The 19,609-nt window shown below is 35.6% G+C and overlaps 1 protein-coding gene and 1 long non-coding RNA gene across 3 annotated transcripts; one reads left to right on the top strand and one right to left on the bottom strand.

Annotated features, from left to right (window-relative positions):
• On the top strand, window positions 2,709-7,299 carry LOC18792970 ((R)-mandelonitrile lyase 1). Its single transcript, XM_020555315.1, has 5 exons — window positions 2,709-2,786; window positions 3,841-3,970; window positions 5,257-5,916; window positions 6,074-6,917; window positions 7,069-7,299. Exons 2-5 carry the CDS (start codon window positions 3,871-3,873, stop codon window positions 7,100-7,102), a joined length of 1,638 nt encoding a protein of 545 aa, XP_020410904.1. The 5' UTR covers window positions 2,709-2,786; window positions 3,841-3,870; the 3' UTR covers window positions 7,103-7,299.
• Window positions 12,027-13,517, bottom strand: LOC109946281. 2 transcript variants are annotated; one of them, XR_002269470.1, is made up of 4 exons: window positions 13,152-13,517; window positions 12,728-12,766; window positions 12,547-12,622; window positions 12,027-12,408 (listed from the first exon to the last, which is right to left on the bottom strand). It is a non-coding gene; the product is annotated as an uncharacterized LOC109946281 (long non-coding RNA). The 2 variants fall into 2 exon arrangements; XR_002269469.1 differs by having other exon boundaries at window positions 12,027-12,622.

Here is a 19,609-nt window from a genome sequence, read left to right as displayed (position 1 = left end):
AATTTTAAAGTTCGTTTAGCAACACTCAAAAAAAACCTGTAACCAAATCAAAAGATAGTTGCTATGAACATTTCCCTCTTATCACGATTGCATCTTAGAACAAAAGCACTAGAGAGTAATTTCTGCAGTATTAGTTCGTGCTAAAATATTAAAACTATGAGAGAATATTTGTTTGTGGGAATTTTCTGTGTATTCTTCTCCTTGTAGGAGGTCATATTTATAATACAACGAAACCTAAATAGGCAAGTAAATAATAAATTCCTAAATCTATTTGCAGTAGGAAATCAGAAATTAAAGTAAATCAATTACAATTATAATAGGAATTCTTGGTGTGTAAGGAAAGTAAGTCAATATCCACAAGTCACGCCAACACTCCCCCTCAGTTGGTGCATAGATGTCGCCAATGCCCAACTGATCTAGTGAATTGTGGAATGCTTTACTAGAAATCGCCTTTGTCAAAATATCCGCCAATTGATCCTCGGATTTCACAAAATGTGCAATCTAGTCCATATGTCGGGGTCGTTAGTCGAGAAGTCATAATCTGTGCAGCGGAAGATGCATAGGATACAGGTTGAGTAGGAATTAGGATCGGAATCTGAGCCTGAGTCGAGGCCGGAGTCGGAGTCGAAATCGGGATCAGGGTCTGAATCAGAGACAAATTCGGGGTTGGGGTCGTCTTCGGAGTCGGGGTCGGGGTCGGGGTCGTCTTCGGAGTCGGGGTCGGGGTCGAGGTCGTCGTCGTCATAGTCGGGGTCGGGGTCTGGGTGGTCGTCATCATAGTCGGGGTCGGGGTCGGGGTCGGGGTCGTTAAAAGAGGATCCTGATTCTGGATCGGGTTCGGGGTCAAAGTCTGCATCTGTAGGAGCGGAGCCATCTGGGCACTCAACTCAACGATGGTTGGTGGAGAATGAGAGAATGAGTCGGTGGTGCTACCTCTATGAGGGTTGAAAAAATCATCAACCCCCATAACACTAAATAAAATAATCTCTATTATAATAGGACAAAATATAATTGGTAAGTAACCAAAATTCTCATGAAATAAGGACTCGCCAACACTCCCCCTCAAGTTGGGCAAAGATATTTCGCAGGCCCAACTTGACAAGCGAGTCACATGACACCATACTTGAGAAACACCAATTGTAGAGAAGATCTTTTAGTCAACCACGAGTGAAACAAGTGACAAACTAAAACAAAGTTCACAGCGAAAACACAAGAGCAAACCCTAAAAAATAGGGCACATAGCAAAACACAGAAATCCTGTGAGCACGGCTGTAGATAAGGCAGAACACAGAAACCCTGTGAGCACGGCAGTAGGTAAGGCAGAACACAGAAACTGTGTGACCATAGCAATTGATAAGGCAGAACACAGAAACCCTGTGAGCACGGCAATAGGTAAGGCAGAACACAGAAACCCCATGAGCACGGCAGTGGCAACAATAAATTCTTCCATATAAACTTTAGTTAATTCACTCAGACACAACTTCTCTTCAATCTTCCTCTCCCCTTGAAGAGAAGGGGTCGTCGGAGTCAAGAAATAAGCAACATCTTCATGGAAATATGTCAAGGTAATTGGGATAGGTCAATAAACATATCCCTTTCACTCCCCCTCCCCCCCCTCTCAAGGGGGGAGAAGAGCACTTAAATTTCAAGAAGAACACAAGCACAGGTCCCTAGATCGAACTAGGCTCTGATACCACGCTAAAATATTAAAACTATGAGAGAATATTTGTTTGTGGGAATTTTCTGTGTATTCTTCTCCTTGTAGGAGGTCATATTTATAATACAACGAAACCTAAATAGGCAAGTAAATAATAAATTCCTAAATCTATTTGCAGTAGGAAATCAGAAATTAAAGTAAATCAATTACAATTATAATAGGAATTCTTGGTGTGTAAGGAAAGTAAGTCAATATCCACAAGTCACGCCAACAGTTCGTAGTTAATCTTGAACGTCCTTGTTAATCTCTTAGCGTGTTTGGTGACTCCTTGGTTGTTCAATGCAGAGTAAAATCAGTGTATTATTGCGCTTCATTGTATCCCCTAAGCTTATTTGTTTATCCTATTTGCACACCGGATGTTGTAGCAAATGCAGTTTGAAAGAAAGTGTTGCTACCTACAACGTGCCGTGAAGCGTGACTTCCTCCCACATAGCCATAACCCGCAACGCTGCATCTTCAACGTTCATCTGGCTCTTCATTCTACACCTTTTTACTTTTTAATTAATTTTCATCGCTTTCATATTGAAAAGTGTTATTGGTAGGTCTATCATAGAAGTTAAACCAATAAAATATAATAAAAAAATATCTGAAAATTCTTTGGAGTTTTTCTTGTCCCTTGAAGCCCATTACGTTTCAGCAGCCGGTCTGCCAAATTTGAAATAAAGAAGCAAAGTTGCCAGACGACACAAGCAACTGCTTAGTTTCATTTCAACGTGTTTAATTCATTTGACTTTTCATTGCTAGTTTTGGTCAATGCCCCGCCATATTTTCGCTTCCCTGTATTTGATTTCTTTTGTTAGGTACATCGACCTATCATCTTCAATAGAGCTATGTAAAAATGTCAAACCTATCTTCAGAAATGTGCCTAATTGTGTGTTCTTGGGTAAATGAAGACTCGGGGTCCTTATTTAAAATTAAAATCAAACTCCATCTCTCTGATTTTGATCTTCTTGTCCTATATATATATATATATATATATATATATATGTAACAAGGCCTCGAAGATCTATGTCATTTTGCTTGGGGAGTTCGTGGCATTAGATAACCAGAAGTGGTAATTTGATCTAAGGTAAATCCTAACTCACATTGTGCATGGAGTTCTTTCGATCATCGATAGACATGGTGCTATTTTTCATTGCAAGTATGAATTACTCATAATTTATTTATTTATTTTTATTTTATTTTTTATGATTGAACATTTGTAAGTTCTTCTAAACATACAACACAAATTCTTGGGTAGGAATGTGAGCATGCACATAAGGTTTTCTTTGTTTTTCTTTTGTCATAACATTTTTTTGTTTCCGTATGTTTGAGACACCGAATTTGAAGTACGACGGTATTTGATTATTATTTGATAGGCTGGTATTTTCATGTAGCTAACCTGTGTTATCGGGCTCCTGGTTCATGAAGAATTCACTTTGGCTAATTCAATTTGATTGTTGATATAATAAAGTTCAATTTAAAAAAAAAATGTTAGACTGATGTTTTTTGTTTTTCGATATACGTACAAGGGAAGGAGCCCAAGGGGAAGTGGGATAACCTCTGGTATTGAGTATATGCGGCTAAATTCTCACTATCATTTAGAAACCCTCCAGATAAAATGCATTTGAAATAACTAAATAGAGAAATCATAAAAATAAAAAATTCTCTGTTTTTTTAGAACATAACAATTTTATTTAAAGGTAAATTCTCTTTTTTATTAATCTAATTTCCTCCACTGAGAATTTTAATAACAAGATTTTAACGAAGTCACAATATAGCAGTAGCACTTAAGACTCCAGTATTTCTGATTGTATTTTGTTTGCTTCATAGTTGAATGAAAGCTATTTGTTTTGATTCAAAAAAAGGTTAACTGCCAATTAGAAAAGTGTTAGTGAACCTAACTCTAAAAACAATTTAAAATTATTGTCGCTAATTTTGAAGTGCCCTCTGGGTCTATAGTTTTACAATCTAGAAACTCCATGCAAGGGAAGAAAAAAGGAAGAAAAAGAGGACTTTTGGGTCAAAAGTGGATGTATGCTGTCTTGAAATCTGTCTTTGTCAAAAAGAATATTTTTTTCCTTTTTTGTCTTTGTCTATAGTGTTACTTGAAAAGCTGTTGAAACTGCTTTTGAATTTTTCAGGAGAAAAAACGTGAGCCTGGCTAAAAAGACATGGAAAAGTCAAGAATTGGTGTTGTATTGTTTCTTTTGTACCTGTCTGTCTTCTATCCTCAATCTGAGGTTCAATCATTCGCCACTCCATCTGATCACGGTAAATCACTATTTTCTCAATAATTCATCATGTATCTTGAAATCAGTTTTGGAAAGAATCATGACATGGAAAACAAATTTAACAAAAGGGAAGTCAGACACAAATTTGTTTTAGTCCGTTTATTATTTGGCACATTATTTTGAATATACAAATACAAATTTATAGGTACATTCATATATATATATATATAACCGTTTCGACATCCAATTGTGTCTTACAAAATCAATGAACACGGTGCTTCAAGAAAGTACTAAAATTTCAATAACTCAATTGAATAGTCAAATGATATAGAATTCAAGTAATTTTTTGTAGAGATGATCTTTGAATGTGTATCTACAAAATAAACAGTTTGGATTAGTGGAATACAATTCGGAGTGGGCTCCACAAAGGGTGTCCCTCAAATAAGTATTTGAGGAATCCTTCGATGGAAGCTCTTTGTATATATATATATATTCATGGGCGTGAATCGTGTGATAACATTTATATAAATGTACCTACGAATATATTTTACCTATAATGTTTTACATAAATATGTATTCGAAATATTGTTCCAATGAAAAACATAAAAATATATTTTTTAACAACACCAAACTTTGATGAATACTCGTATCATAGATACACGTACTTAAGTTTTTATTTATTATTTATTTATAAATATTTTCATTTTATGTACACATATCAAATACACATTTTTATTACATGTATTTTTTATAAATTTTTTAATAATACATAAAAAATTCATGTATTCTACACATATTCTCACATATTATTAATAAACTGACATAAATAATATTATAAAATTACATAATAGATGAATCTTTCACCGTATTTTTTAAAAAAATTTCCCGTCCGGTTACATCTATATATATATATATAAATCAAAATACCATTCAAAATACCAGAAAATGCCCTTGGTTAATGCAAACATTAAGAATTCAAATTATTAATTAAATGAGGATAATATGGTAAATTCACACTTTTTCATATTTAAAAAAATAATAAAATTAAAAGAAAAATTAGATAATAGATTCTATTTTTATGGAATACAACTATCCATTATCTTTTTAAATTCTAAAATAAATTTAAAATTTTTTTAAAAAAGATTCTCACAGTCACGGAAGCGTGTACCGAGAGGCTCGTACTAACTATGCTTAAGGGTATCACTCTAATTCTTCCCAAAAAAAATAGAAAGGAAAAAGAGAAAAGGAGATAGCATATATTGGTATTATATAACAAACAGTTCTCCTGATACAATTTAATTACTTCCATCTCTTCATATTTTGCAGATTTAAGCTACATGAAATTTGTCTATAATTCCACTGATCTGCCATTAGAAGAAGTGTACGACTACATTGTAGTTGGAGGGGGTACAGCAGGCTGCCCATTAGCAGCAACTTTATCTGCAAAGTACTCGGTTCTCCTGCTAGAAAAGGGCAGTGTTCCAAGTGCATATCCAAGTGTTTTGCGCCAAGATGGGATTATTACAACTCTCGCGCTAGAAGACGATGGAAAGACGCCAGCTGAAAGGTTCACATCCGAAGATGGTGTGGCCAATGTAAGAGGCAGGGTTCTTGGTGGGTCAAGCATGATCAACACTGGTATATACTCTAGAGCCGAAAAAGAATTTTATGGAAACTCAGGAATTGAATGGGACATGGATTTGGTTAACAAGGCCTATCAATGGGTTGAAAATACTGTCATATCCCCCCAGAATGTGTCGCCTTGGCAATCTGTTGTAAAGGAAGGTTTGTTAGAGGCTGGTGTTTGTCCAGACAACGGATATAATTTAAATCACATTCCAGGAAGTAAGGTCACGGGTACTCTTTTTGACAATCAGGGAAGGAGACATGGAGCTGTGGAATTGCTTAATCTAGGAAACCCAAAGAACTTGCGAGTTGCAGTTCATGCCACAGTAGAGAGAATCATATTCTCTTCCAACGCACTAAGTACGTTTCATATATTTGCATCTTTTACTTTAATTTCTTTGTTAATGGAGCAGGGTATTCGAACATTGACAGGAGAAATACCATTAGATTAACAGTTAATTGATATCTTCGGTTTTCAATAATTCGATAATAACTACGATCTGTTCTAACCATGCAGGTTTGTCTGCTAGAGGAATCGTGTATAGTGATTCTAAAGGGAGGTCACATAAGGCCTTCATACATGGCAAGGGAGAGGTTATATTGAGTGCAGGAGCAATTGGAAGCACTCAACTCCTGCTACTTAGTGGTGTTGGCCCAGAGCCCTACCTTTCATCTATCAAAATCCCAGTTGTTCACCCCGAGCCTTACATTGGACAATTTATGCGTGATAATCCTCGTAATTACATCACAATTTTGCCTCCATTTCAACTGGATGCCTCTACTCCACAGATTGCTGGTATCACAAGCGATTTCTACATAGAGACTTTCTCGGGGTTACCATTTTCTACTCCACCATTTAGTGTTTTTCCTGATCCATCTTTCTCCACAAAGATAAATTCAACTTTCGGACAAATTGCGTACAAAATTCCAGGACCCTTGTCCCATGGTTCGCTTAGGCTGCAGTCGTCCTATGACGTCAAAGTTGGTCCAAATGTTCGCTTCAACTACTTTGCAAATCCGCTGGATCTTGCTCGTTGTGTTAGTGCCACAAGGAAGATCGGTGATTTATTAAGCACAAATTCGTTGAAACCATTTAAGGCTCAAGATTTGCCTGGTATAGATGGTTTCAACTTTTTCGGACCACCATTACCAATGAACCTTGCAGATACCGCATCCTTGGAAACATTTTGTCGAGAGACAGTAGCCACATTTTGGCACTACCATGGGGGATGCCTTGTGGGAAAGGTGGTTGATGGGGATTTACGAGTCAAGGGGATCAATGCCTTACGTGTTGTTGATGGATCCACATTCAAGTTCTCACCAGGGACCAATCCTCAGGCCACCCTTATGATGTTAGGAAGGTACACTTAATCACAGAGGCATTTGACCCAAATTTTTTTAAAAAAAAAAATCAGAGCCGCAATAAATTATTTAAGCATTTATTTGGATGGAATGATTTGAAATCTGATAAGCTGCTATTCTTTTTCCCTTCAATTTTTGTGCTTTGGGCAGGTATATTGGCGTTAAGATGCTGAAAGAAAGATAAGCTTGCAAGGCATGTTGTTCATATAATTCCGTATTTCAACTGTAAATATCTTGGATTTGTTTACCATCGGAATGGCAGGTTTCTTAGGTGATTATGTGTAATTAGTCGGCAGTGGTGGAAGATTACTAAAACCAATTGTGTAGTGTTTTCTTACTGAATAAGGTGATGATTTGTACCGAAGTGGTATTGGATAGGTCGAAAATAGCCGTATTACAGCACCATACAATAATTTCACCATTATGTGGAGTTATATTTACTTGTATCATTTGAGTTATCGAATTAATTACAGGAGTACATGATAGGATTTTTTAGAACCTGCGCAATAGGATTAAAATCACTGAAAAGAATTTTAGGGAAATAATAACAGCAAAGGAGAAAAACGTTTTCTTTTTAAAAACTAACAATTTAGAGAAAACTAGGGTTTAGCCCTCACCGTCACAATCCTATGCAATTCTATCAATTACTTATGTATTTCCACATATATGCTTTGAAGGTTAGGTTTTCCTAATCCATATTTTCCTTGCGATATTTAAGTGAAAACATATATCTAACATGCAATCCGTCTGTGATGTTCAGATCAAATATAAACATGCAAGACTCATTAAGCTTTGTGAAAACCCTTTGATAAACCATGCAACCCTTAGGAGTGTGATGTTTGCCTTAAGTGAACTTACAACTACTAATCACAAGAAGCCCTCCTCAATTTCAGGGTGATGTTCCAACAAAAATTGCATCAAATTACTTGTCTAAATATCCTAATGGTGATAGGTCATTAAAATAGATAGATAGTTTTAAATGCAGTGATTAATAATTCAAAGCAAACATGCATCCATTCATAAGCAAATTAATAAAATTTCATATTCATGCTAAGGCTTATGGCCTCGCCCTAGCAAAAAGAAATTAGTTACGCATATTCATAATTGAAATCCAAGAAAATATCATTCGAATGAATAAAAATGAAAACACCTTAAAGTCGCAATAACTCCAAAACCCTAACAATTGCTCTCCACAACGTCATGTTCAAAAGCCAAATAGAAGAAGACCTAAAATTGCTGTGAGAAGGAGCTTAAATACCTCCTAAAACCTAGCTACCCAATCCCCACAAGAAAACTAAGTTAAAATAAAATGATACTAGGATATAAAGTCCAAATTGGATTAGGAGAATTTGCCCACAAACTGCCCAGCCACGTTTTAGACTCAAATCTAGTCCAAACCAGGCCCAAGATAGCTTGTTTTAAAGATAAAAACATTCTGAACACTTCTCCAGAAAGCCACGAACCCATCCGAGATCATCTTAGACTCCAAAACACAATAAAAACCTAAAACTTCATTATTCCAATACCGCGCACTGCTCCTTTATTTTATTACAAGCTACAAATAAAGTTTGGCAGAGGTCGTTTGCCTGATCCGTTGACCAAATCGACCTCATGCGGCTTGGACCAATTTAGTATTTTTTTCATATAATATTGTAACCCCACCCAAAATTATAAAGCTGCAGTTTTTGTAATTCAATTGAGGTTTTCATTGTCATTTATTGGTTCTTGAACGAAAAAGAAAAATGAAAAATGGTAATTTTTTTAAAGAACCTCAAGAAGAGAAGATGAACTTACATACGAAGAAATTAAAAGGAAAATTTTCTCAATTGAATTTAAACCTCTAGATATTCTGTGGATAACCCTTAGCTGCACAGAGAGTACAAGAGTCATGAGCAAAGTTGGCTAAACAATATATGGAACTTCATTACCTTCCGATAATTAGTTGCCATGAAAACAAGGAAGTAGATATGGGCTTATTCAAGTTTGCTAAAGCGGATGTGCTCTCTACTCTGCACTCGAATTTGAATCCCCCTCCCTATAATTTAGATTAAATAAAAATAGAATATCGTTAGCTAATAATAATTTTCTCATTTCACAAGACCATGCCATAAAATCCAACAAGATGGAGAGTAATGAAAGAGAACTGCAAGAGCTCAGTCCAAAGCGTTCACCAACTCCAAGCCTACGCCAAAGATACAACCACAATAATACCATGATTCTGATTCCACCACTTTTAGAGACCCATTTAGAGACTAATAATTTTAATTTTGTGCTAACTTTCTTGAGTTAAATTTGTTAGATTTTATCTCAACTTGTTTGATAAACATTTCGACAACCAAAAATACAAATTCCAACAACATAAAATTCCCCCTCATAGAATTGGAATTTTTTATGTTCATTTTTTGTGAACACGTTTTCTTTATGAACATTTTGTATGACTGGAACTCTTTTTAAATTTTTTTTTTTGGTAATTATTATTATTATTATTAAGTAAATTTAAGTTTTAGCCATAAAAAAACTTTCACTTTTGGAAAAAGCCAAAGTTTTTTCAAAAAAGACAGAAAAACCTCTCGACTTTCAAATCAAAGACATGCAAATGTAAAGGATTCATTAAGAAATCCAAAAATAAATAAGGGCAATTTTGTCCATTTTGACTTCTTTTAAAAAATTTCTCTCTCCTTTGGGTTTTGTGTGTGGCTGTTGGATAATATGGACAAGTACATCTTAGCCATTCATTTCCTAGCTAAAATGTTAATTTGGATTTGATAGCCTAGGTGACAATTTGAAACCTTGTAAAATTGTTAATTCCACCCGAAATGTAAAATACCGTATTAGTTTTTAATATTTTTAAAGAAAATGGGGCCCATATCATGAATCAATTTTATGAATCAATTTTTAAGACATACTATGGCTCGTTTAGGAGTGATTCCGGATAGGCCAAAATCACTTTTAGTGATTTAGGGAGAAGCACCTCCTAAATCTGACCAACTGCCCATCCTACCTCTTAGGGTTTCCTCATCTAGGATCCCTGGGGAAGAGCATCAAGTTGGCCCTTGTGAATAGCTTGATACACTATCTCCCTTCAACCCTTTGAGCGAAATGCGGCGAACCGACCATAGAACTCTGTTCAATAAGTGTACCGCATTAGCTGTGTGCTTTCAGGTTGGGCAGAAAGGAGCGAAGAATATTCTTAAGAACAAAGAGTTCAGGAAATTTTAAAAATCGTTCGGTATGGGCTAATGATGCAAAATAACTCCTATTTAATCCCATGTAACGTTACTCCTTATCAAATCTTATCAAATCGCCGCAACTGACTCGAGCACAAAAGTGAAAATTACAGGACAAACACAAGTTGCCAGCTTTGATTTAATAAGTGGCCACAGGACACCACCAACTGCTTTAAATAGCAGTTTCCTTTCAACTTGCACATTTCATTTGCGCTGTCAATGCGAGTTTTGTTCCATGCGCAGCCATTTTTCTTTTTCTTTTTGCTGTTTCGTTTCTTTAGTCCGGTGCATATGTATGGACCACTATATTTCTGGCTGATATGGAACTATAATACCTGTCATCTCTAATAGAACTATGTACTTGTCATCTAAATACCAACTATAATTAATATTTAGGCACCGGCCACATCTTCATATGTGCCTACGTTGTAGCCATGGATAAAAGGACTCGAGAGTCCTTGATATCAAAACCAAACTCCATTTCTGTGATTTAGACCTCCTTGGCCTTTATATGTATGTAAGAAGGCCTCGAAGATTTGTGCAAAGTCTATGCCATTGTGCCTGAGAAGATCGTGGCCATATAAACCAAAAGTATTAATTTGATCTAAGCTAAATCATAACTTACATTGTTCATATATATGGAGTTTTCTCTATCATTGACATTGTGTTATTTTTCATTGTAAGTATGAATAACTCATTAAGAATTGGAATGATTGAATATTTCTAATTTCTTCTAGAGATAGAAAACGAATTCTTGTGTATGAATGTGAGCATGCACACATTAGGATTTCAGGCTAACTCCAGTCATCGGCTATAGGGAAAATGTAGCCCCAAAAGTGTGTAAACCAACCCCTGCGCATGTGCTGCCCATATGAAGAAACAATCATGTGTGGGCTTGATCAATGGATGACTTTTGTGCAATTCAAATTCAACGGACAGATAACATTTTCTAGAGCGTTTAAAATGACATTACTTGACTAACACATTACACAATTTACTCACGGAGCGGTGGTTTGCTCATCCCTCACTCTTTTTTTTTAAATTATTATTAGTGGGCATCACAACAACTAAACCAACTAAGGTTGAATTAGATGCGAGGGATAGAACTTTATTTATTTAGGGCACGCTTGTAAGATTTTAGAGTTATTTTCATAAGAGAGAAACGCTATTTTAGTCTTTTTCTTTATTTTACTTTCTTATTTTCACTCACCGGGTCCAGAGTTACTACTCTAGGGCATGACTAAACGTAAATGTAGAAGACAATTTAAATGCTAAAGAAAATTGATTCTATAATATATTCAACATTTCATATGACTGAAAATGTTTCATAACTTTTTGAATTTCAAATAACTGCAAGAGAGAAAAAAATGAAAAAAATGAAAAAAAGAAGAAGATGAAACTAACTAGATTCGATTGAAATTATCACAAGAAAATCCGACATATCCTATCCAATCATGTTTTTTTAAAAAAAAAAATAAAAAAATCATGTATCTAATCCAATTGGACAAACGAACACCGATTAAAATTGGATTGTGACACATTGTATTAATTTGTTGTATCACGAAACTGTTTTTTAATTTTTCCCTTTCAGGAGAAAAAAGGTCTGTCTGGCTACAAAAACATGGAAAAGTCAAGAAATAGTGTTATATTATTCTAACTGTCTGTCTTCCATCCTCAGACTGAGGTTCACTCATTCGCCACTCCATCTGTTCATGGTAAATCAATATCTCCTTAATTCATGTATATTAAAAGTTCGTTGTTGAAAACAATAATGACATGAAAGAAAAATTTGACAAAAGGCTTAGTGTTCAATTATAACCTTATTATTGTTTTTATTAAAGCTTTAGAAAAAACGAAGAAAAGATTATGGTAAAAAACGTTTCATAACAAACATTCTCCTTACATAATTGGGGTGGAACCCTGGTTATTAACCAAGTTACCCAAAGTTCACTGGAATAGCTTTTACTTGAAATGCAAAAAAACCTTTTCGACACTTCAACAAAGAATATCGAAAGCAGTAACATAATGAGGCCATTACATGCACACCATATCTAGAAACTTACCAACAAAACAGTAATGATATAAAAAGGCCAAACAAAAAGACCGCAGCTTCTGCTTTAGCTCGTTCTTGTCTTGCAGAGATTTTTCCTTTCTTTTAGCATCTTCATAAGCTGCATCAATTCTTATTTTTCTTTCTTCTATTTAAGATCTGACTTCATGGTCTCGCTGGACAGCAGTCAAGTGATTATTAAGTGCTTCTGCTCTGCAGGTGATTTAATAATAATTGTATTATCAATTAAATTAACCGGCAGAGATATTACTGAAACCAAGAAAGAACAAACAAAAGTTGAATTAAGCGTTCTCCTTCATATAAAAGTTTATCCCTTCTTCAGGGCATTACACTGTTCAACAAGTTCTGCATGACGCTTCTTACTGCTTTGGAGATCAGATTCAAGTATGCTATACACATTCCTAAGCTGCCAAAGACCAAAACAATATCAGCACGAATATACTTGTAGGAATTTCAGCACAAATCCTACCCTGTAGAGCTGAGCTTATAATGTAAACCATCAAAGGTTCACCTGGTTTCCAGCAGTGCTAGGAAGACTCCAAAAATACACCTGAAATTTTAAAATAACATGCATTACAACAAAATGCCAATATAAACAAGCATTTTGGATCACATCTTTCACAGACTGATCATCATCCACGATGCAAAGCTGTATGTGGAAACATCCACTTACAGAGGTTCCTTATCTTGTCTTTGAAAACAAGGTCATCATCCACTAAATTTTGGATCACATATTTCACAGACTGAGAAATAACACATTTCTTTGGGCCTGACTTATCATCCACTAAGTTGAAACCACATTTGACAAAGAGATTAACCACATTTGAAATTACAGAACTCAATTGAAATCAATTAGAATAGGGTTCGCAAAATAAAATTAGAAAAAATTGAATGAATTCATTAAAATTATAGCATCAGGGCGTGATAATACTCACAAGGAAGAAATATTGAGCGTCGTAAAAGATTTAAAGCATCTTCTCACGGTTCTCATCCATGAGGGAGATGGCGAGCTCGGCGAGCTAGATGAGATGGATGGCGCTAGCTCGGTGACCTAGCCAGCGCGAGGGAGATGGGGATCTCGGCAAGTTCAATTACCTGGATGGCACGAGGGGAGATGGTGCTTCAGATATGTAATAGAGATATGAGATTGGAGGCAGAGCTCGGTGACGACGACAACCAAGGGGCTCAAGATGGGTCGCAAGCGATGACCTACGCCGGCGAGCTCGGTGACAACCACAGCGAACAATTACAGATTTGTTTAAGAGACTAAGAAGAAACAGATGGGAGAGGGATTCAGACAGTTGTGGGTTTCGATTTTCAAAAGGAGATAGAGAGAGAGAGAGAGAGAGAGAGAGAGATGTTCTTCAGCCTAGGGGCCCACATGTAATAGTATAGCCGCGCGGCTATACTTTTTTGAAAATACCAAAAAAGGTCCCCAGCAATTAGGCGCCATGTGTCAAAACAAGCCTATTTTAATAAATAAAAAATCATAGTACAGCCACACGACGATACTATTTAAATACATTATAATTAAACGGTATAGCCGTCCGGCTATACTATTTAATATATATATATATTTTTAAAAGGGACTCTTCTAGTTGCATTAGTTTGTACTTTATATATCTCAATTTGTTAGTTTCAACATATCTAAATTAGATATTAATCATCCACTATAGAATTTTTATAATATATATTATTCTTATTCAATAATATGTGAGAATTATTTGTATAATACGGAAATTTTATGTGTCTTACTAAAATTTTTGTAAAATATACATGATTAGAAATACGTACGTATATACAATATGACTATTGTACGCTCGCTTTTGAAAAAACGTAAGACGTGTATAGAACACGAAAGTATTTTTGAAAAAAAAAAATATATATATATATATATATAAGACTATAGTTGCTCGTCTATAATATTTATTAAAGGCAATTTAAAAATAAAAAAAAACTGGTAAAGCCGCTAGGCTATACTATTTTAAAAAAAATTAGTAAGAAATCGAGTATAGCCAAACGGCTATACTACGTACAAAAAAAAATCGGCGCCACGTGTAAACTAGTGTAGCCACAGGGCTATACTATTTACAAAAAAAAAACCTCGGGGCATGTGTAAAATAATATAGCTATTCGGCTATACTTTTGAGAAAAAAATTAAAAAAACTGAGTATAGCCGTCCGGCTGTACTATTTTTAAATATAAAAAAACGAGAACCTCTAGCTGACAGGACCTGACTCAAATTCCACTTTGAAATCTGAGTCGAACCCTATGCGTGTCCAACACTTGGCAGGTGCTGGGCACACTTAACCAAATTGCCCTTCTACTAAGACTCAAATTTCTTTTTCGGTTTGACTTTTACCGAAATTTCGGCAGAGTCTCCCCTATAATTCACTCATTTCCCAAAATTTTAACCTATATAAAATGCAACTCATAGCCACAATCGTTCAGCATGCATCAAATAAATAACTTTGAATGGCCTCAAGCCTCTTATACCAAATAAATCATTCTGCCATCTGAAACTGGTCTCAACTCTTAGAATAACATGAAAACGTTATCAAATCCCAGAATAACTTAACTGAACAAATTTTCATACACTTGATCTTGTGGCTGCACCTAGTAACTCTAGGTGCCTATGTACCCTTACTCAGGGATTAAGCCATATGTAGTTATTTCATACTTCCCTAACCAAAACTTCAACTCTAACTAATCCTCTGAAAAACGTACAAAAGATTTTTGATTTAAGAACAATCTTTCGCCCACTCACATATGTGCAAAAAGAACCCAGATATGTATGAAAACGAAAAAGTTACTAAAATACCTTTCGGTCAAGTAAAACTTTAATATCGCTGTCAACAGTTTGAATAAAACATGCTTCTATCTTCCACATATAATAACAGACACATCACTTAAAAGAGTAGATATGAATTATAGAAAATCTTTAGAACTTGGAAACCTCTAATCCTTGTTTCATAAAATCAGAAAATAGACATCAAAACTTTTACTACTCAAAAATAAAAAAATAATATCATCAATTTTAGTTTAAACATCTTAAAACCAAAATATTCTCCACCTAGGCGTACTCGGGATTCATGATCAGTCAATTCCAAGTGTCACATAAGCAACACATCCTCGCAGGCATTGGAAACACAAAGTCACCCTAAGCCGCATTCCTTACCCTAAGACGCATTTCTCATAAGACTTAGGGGATACTTAGTCAACCTGAGCCGCATTCCTTGAAGAAGTCGTTGGAACACATAGTCAGCCCGAGAACGCACATCCTCGCACGGTTCAGGCATCCCCAAAACTCGTGGGGCATTGTCATAATTGACAAAACTGTTTCAAAGGCATTTTTTTTTTGGGGGGTAACTCCTGTAGTGGGTTTGAAAACCATATTCCAAAACTTATCATAAAATTTCATATTTCACAAATCCATATTTCAAATCTTTTCTCAACTTTCCAAAAATCAATTCTCAACTACCTTTGAATTTACACCACATACTGTTGAGAACTAGTGTCCATAATTCATCATTCTCAAACCACATAGTATATATATTAAATATAAACGTGTACTTAGATATGTACTTAGATATTTAATTAATTTATTATTCACGTCAAAAATCGCTTAACCAACCATTCACAACTAAACACAATATAATATCCTTAGAAACTTAAAACGATTACATAGTAACTCATAAACATTAAATCATTCAATAACATTCAGTCAAATACTTTAATAATAATCATAATAATAATAATAAATAAATAAATAATAACCCCTAGAGATCCCATCACTTCCAATAATGCATAATCTTTGACTATCCGAAATAACATCCAGGAATACCATAAAATACTATAATCTAATCTCAAAATCCAACCATAATCAAAATAATTCACATAATAGTCAAGCCTCGTTTCTAGAATCGTTCTTGCACTTCTCGAAGGATGAAACTACCTTGGAAGACTCTCTATCAACCGGGTGGTCAAACTTCCCAAAACTGGTCAACGGGCCCACCACATCCAATTTCCGCTTCGACCGTTCGATCGGATAGTTGTCATTTATCCTTAACTTTGAATTATTGAATCGGAGCATCTGAGACTCCGATTCACGATCTGTGAATTCCTACACGATTCTAAAGATACCTAGATCAACATATTTTAAATTGGAAACGATCCAACAGTCTGAACATATCGAACCCGGATAACACCCAATATGGGATATCCGATCAACTGTCATATGATAACTAATTTCAAATATGAGCATACCATCTTGCTCGGGACAACATCAGAATCATTTTAGGACCCAAAGACTTGCCATAAAGTGACCCTGCCACACACTCCCGCATCGCGTGGGTGTCCAAAGTGATTTCGGTGATCAGAAAATCTCCAAAGTGCCGGCCATGACCTATACCTACATGATCAGCACAATGAATGGAGCAACTTTTGTTCTGGACCAACCCTAAAACGTGGCCGAAAATGGCCGGAATCGTGAATCGAAAACCGGCCAAATTTTAATCGCTAAATCGAGTTACAAAACGCTGAAATCGATCCTATTCCACCCAACCATCAGCTAGAACACATTGACAGGATGAGAAAACATACCTGGATCGACGAATTCAGTTGATGGAGTCCCCGAAAACGGCATCTGAAAGTTCAATGGAAAACCGGTCTTCTCCATCTTATGGCGGCGACGTGGGGGCCTGAGGTGACGGGGCTTCAGCCCAGAAGTGTTCATCAGCTCATGCTGATCATTTTCCTACATGTCCCACTACTTAGCGTGGTCAAAGCAGCCGGGATGCAGGCCAAAAGTGGTAGGCCTGTTTCCCGCGAGGGAGGAGGTCGGGGGAAAGGACCGATAGAGAGAGGGAGAGAGAAAAATAAGAATTCCAGATTTCTAAAAATCCTTTTCGAAAAAATTACGATTTTGCCACGGGGCTTCTTTAGACCATAACTTCTTCATTGTCACTTCGATTTGAGCCCACTACATGTGTATGGACTCATCTCGACACTATTTACATTATGGTGCCACCCAATTCCCCGAATTCTTTCCCGAACGAAAAGTCAACTTTAAACCCATTAAGATATTCTCAGGGTAAAATTGTCTTTTATTGGAATATTTTATTAACTGAATATTAATTTAGGATCGGCTTATTACAAATTAGGCACCACTTGTCAAAACAAGTCTATTTAAAAAATAATAATAAAAACATGGAGTATAGCCAATCGGATGTACAATTTTTTTATAAAAAAAAAAAATAGGACCATCTAGCGATTAGTCGCTCCATAGTTTTTTTTTCTTCCTGTAGATGTCATCCCTCTCCCTTTCCTACTGGGAGTCTTTCCTGTGCTCACGACCAAAGACACAACTTTTCAACAACAAACTCTACACAAAAACCCTAGCTCTTTCAATGAAAGACCAGCTTTCACTGTTTATTGCTATGCCAAGCCTTCCTTGGTATTGATTGTCAACTAAATTCATCAGTTGAAGGCTATTTCAAGTGCCTCTTGCATTGTTTTGATCCATTATTTTCATACTGTGCCGATCCTTACTCTACTTCGAACCTGACTTGATACAAGGTGCTGGTAACTTGTAGTTCTGATTGATCTGTCTACTTTCATTAATTTGTTTCACTGTTTTATTTACTTTTATTACACTTTCAATTGTATTAGAGAAACTATGAAGTCCTCATTTGTCTTGAGGCATAGAAAAGAATCTTCATTTTAGTAGTTTACCATTTCGACCACAATCTTTTGATTATAATCAGTTTACTTGGAGCGTAGGTTTTCTTATTTGTTTTATTTTATTTATATTTCCGTATATTAGAATTAGTTAATGTCTAATGCTGGCACGCTCGCCAGTCATATTTTCCAAAGTTTGCTCTAGGGCTTTGTTGATATTTTTAGGTAAACAGCTCCTCCTACTTATCTCGAAAAAGACTACTGGCGCTCGATCACTATTTAACTAAAATTCAACAAGAGTGGAGGGAATAACAATGTCAATGAAGTTTGGTAGAGGCAGAAATGAAGAGTGACGTATTTCTCTTATTGGATGGAGAAAAAACTGTCTTGAAAAGTTTTTTATTTTTTATTTTATTTATTTATATTGAGGGTCATTTAAGGTAATTTTAAAAAAGGCTTTGGATATATCCCTGTGCTTTTAAAATAGTCTCAGATTACCACATATTCTTTGAAATGTCTCAATATACCACCTATATTTTTATTAAGAGTCTAACATAAGCGATTCCGTCAGATTTGAGAAAAGTTCTGTTAGCTAATGTGGCCCCCACTTCTTTTCAATCTCTTAACAAGGGAGAGGAAGGCTTCTCGCATTTACGACGTATATATAAGTGGGTTGAGGAAACTATTGTGTTCTATCCAAACGATCAGTCTTGCCAATCAGTTGTAAAAAAAAAAAAAAAAAAAAAAGCATTCTTGCAGACTCTTGTTTATCCGAACGATAACTTTAGATTGGATCGGAGAGAAGGAACTAGACTTACCGGCTCAACTTTTGACCATATATGGAACGAGACATGCAACTGATGAACTGCTTAATAGAGGAAACCCCAAGACCTTGCGTGTTGCAGTTCATGCCACTGTACAGAGGATCATCTTCTCTTCCAACAAACAAAGTATGTTGTACCTCTGATATTTAAAGACAGATCCTAGTTTGCCATCCTGCAGTCCAAAATTAATATTTCATAATTTTAAAATAGCAACACAAGGACTAGTGTACGTCAGTTGGTGGAAGTGTGAATAAAATTTCCCTCTATCAGTGTGATTTGTTTTATAATAACTATAAGCTATTCTCTAATGCAGGCTCTTCAGCTATAGGAGTCAACTACACGGATTCTAAAGGTCCTATGAGCTTGAAGTCTCTTTTTGAACTAGAACAAGAAACCTCACGACTATCTTGCTCAACCAACTTGACTACAAAGACAGAGTTTGTAGTCAAGTTGGTTGAGCAAGATGGTCGGGATGTGTCTTTTTCTAATTCAAAGAGACCTAGAAGAGGAAAAAGTTACACTACAAGAAAAAAATCCTTTAACAACGCGCAATGTGCGTTGTGAAAACATATTGACAACATGCGGCGCACGTTGTTGAAGCCGATGTCGTTAAAAGGTTTAGGGCTTTCGACAACACGGATTACGCGTCATTGTTTATTTTGGCGCTCGTTGTGAACAACATTAACTACAACACTCGCGCGTTGTGGGATCAATTAACAACAACGTGCCTAGCATGTTGTCTTATAATATTACGACAACGTGTCTGAGCTCGTTGTTGTTTATGTTTTGACAACAGCCAATGCACGTTGTTATATCAAATATATATTTTTTCAAATATATATATTTTTAATAATTATCAAAATTACCTGATATAATTTATCTATAAATCG

This window comes from Prunus persica, chromosome G1 (assembly GCF_000346465.2).
Source record: "Prunus persica cultivar Lovell chromosome G1, Prunus_persica_NCBIv2, whole genome shotgun sequence".
Taxonomy (NCBI): domain Eukaryota; kingdom Viridiplantae; phylum Streptophyta; class Magnoliopsida; order Rosales; family Rosaceae; genus Prunus; species Prunus persica.
Note: the sequence above shows the minus strand (reverse complement) of the source record. Positions and strands in the feature narration are given on the sequence as shown.

Bases quoted from the DNA above. Each gene is read 5' to 3' on its own strand.
- LOC18792970 (XM_020555315.1), top strand. From the start codon at position 3,871: ATGGAAAAGTCAAGAATTGGTGTTGTATTGTTTCTTTTGTACCTGTCT. The intron at 3,971-5,256 runs GTAAATCACTAT...CATATTTTGCAG, and splicing joins CGCCACTCCATCTGATCACG to ATTTAAGCTACATGAAATTT. The intron at 6,918-7,068 runs GTACACTTAATC...TGCTTTGGGCAG, and splicing joins ACCCTTATGATGTTAGGAAG to GTATATTGGCGTTAAGATGC.